Source organism: Mus caroli, unplaced genomic scaffold, assembly GCF_900094665.2.
Source record: "Mus caroli unplaced genomic scaffold, CAROLI_EIJ_v1.1 scaffold_18182_1, whole genome shotgun sequence".
Taxonomy (NCBI): Eukaryota; Metazoa; Chordata; class Mammalia; order Rodentia; family Muridae; genus Mus; species Mus caroli.
Window position 1 is genome coordinate 1 of NW_018390076.1, and position 1,701 is coordinate 1,701.

The 1,701-nt window shown below is 39.7% G+C and overlaps 1 protein-coding gene across 1 annotated transcript in view; it reads right to left on the reverse strand.

Annotated features, from left to right (window-relative positions):
* Positions 1-1,019: 1,019 nt before the first annotated feature.
* Positions 1,020-1,701, reverse strand: part of LOC110288473 (submaxillary gland androgen-regulated protein 2-like) — a 14,739-nt gene continuing 14,057 nt past the window's right edge. The window contains 2 exon segments of the mRNA XM_021154811.1: positions 1,020-1,208; positions 1,210-1,392. Of these exon segments, the coding sequence (XP_021010470.1) occupies positions 1,020-1,208; positions 1,210-1,392 (372 nt within the window).

A 1,701-nucleotide genomic window follows, 5' to 3' on the forward strand; every position in this document is an offset into this window, starting at 1 on the left:
TATAATTGGTATTGAGTAGGAAGACAAGGGTCTCACAAGTAGGCAAAAGAGTGAGAGACAGCGCAACCCCACCACCATGATTCTTACTAGAACACCGAACTACTCAGCCATACTATAAATATAGAGGACCTAGGTCAGACCACTACAGGCTTCAAGTTCACATGACTTCTGGTCAGTTGAGTTTGAGGCCAGTGTTCTGCATGTCTATGTCCCCTCAGTTTCATCCATTTCTTCATCTACCTCCTCTTTATGAGTGCCAATGCTGTGCCTAATATTTGTTTGTGGGATTCTGCTTCTGCTCCCATCAGTTGCTATATGAAGTCTCTCTGGTTTCTTTGATGATCATTTTACTAGGCTCCAGTCCCTTCCCAATTTTCAAGCAGGACAAACTGAAGGTTAAAGATTTTATGTCCCAATGCCTACAGCTAAGACCTTGCCTTGGCTTGGGTGTAGCCCAGAGTAAAGATGTGTGCCACCACACCTTTAATCCCAGATGACTTTGAACTTGGATATCTCCCTTTCTTAATCTTCTGGAATATATAGCCACTATGCCTCAAGATCTCCATACCAAGGTCCAGGTCAGAAACTTCTATCTCCCATCCTCCAGATTAGGGTCATGGTGAGCCTTTCAATTCTGGATTGTATTTATTCCAGATATAGTCAAGTTGACAACCAGGAATAGCTACTACACCCAGTTATAGAAGATGAATCTTTCAGGCCCCATGTGACTAGAATCTTTGCTAGGCTCACTGTCAATGGGAGAAGTATTTCATGGAGTTCCCATTGCACTAGCTTCCTAACTCAACCCCAAAATGCTCCCTGCCCTCATGCCCAATCTTTTCTGTTCTCCCTTCCTAGAGTGATCATTGCCTCCCCTCTGAAGCACTCATTTTTATTTAGCCTATCTGTGTTTGTGCATTGTAGCATGATTGATGTTTACTTTACTTGTAAGGTCCATATATATGTAAGCATGTACTAGGTTCTGACTACCAAAAGGATCTTTTTACTTGCCAGCACCTTCAAAAGCTTTCAGTAAATTTTGGGGCAATAGCAGGTGTTATGGAGATATTGGCAGCTGGCTTTGCATTTGATTTTTTCTGAGAACAATTAAAATAGGATTGCTTGGAGGTATAGGATAATGGAGGAATTGTTTTATAAGGATAATCAAATTCAATAGTGGAAATTAGTTTTTCAAATTCTATTCCAAGTGTATAAAGAAGGAAGAGGAACAGAATATGGTTGTTCAAACATGAAAATGGGGATATTGCCTGGTTGAACAATCTGTACAGGATTGCGATCAGGCTGAAGATAAAGATGAAAAGGAGGAGTTGAAGGAGCTACTGGTCTTGTAGGATAATGTTGCCCTCTGTGGCCTCTGTAACACTCACCAGACTGTGGGAGAAAGAAAATAAACAGCTTTAAATTAAATATTCACATAGAATTATTAGCATATATACTTTCTGTACAAAGGGTAATTTTTGGTGGCTTCTAAAAGTCCTACTTTCCCAAGAAATATGCTGCCTTGAGTTTATCAGCTATGTTCTTGTTCTTTTAAAAAATTCTGTAGCACTGGAAGCATAAGAAGTTATAGATTTAATGTTGCAAAAAAGAAGTCTTTTGATTTATAATAAAGTCTCATGTTGTGGAGACAAGCATGTGACATTTCAGTATATGATAGCAGAGTGGCCTCTGGCTCATGAC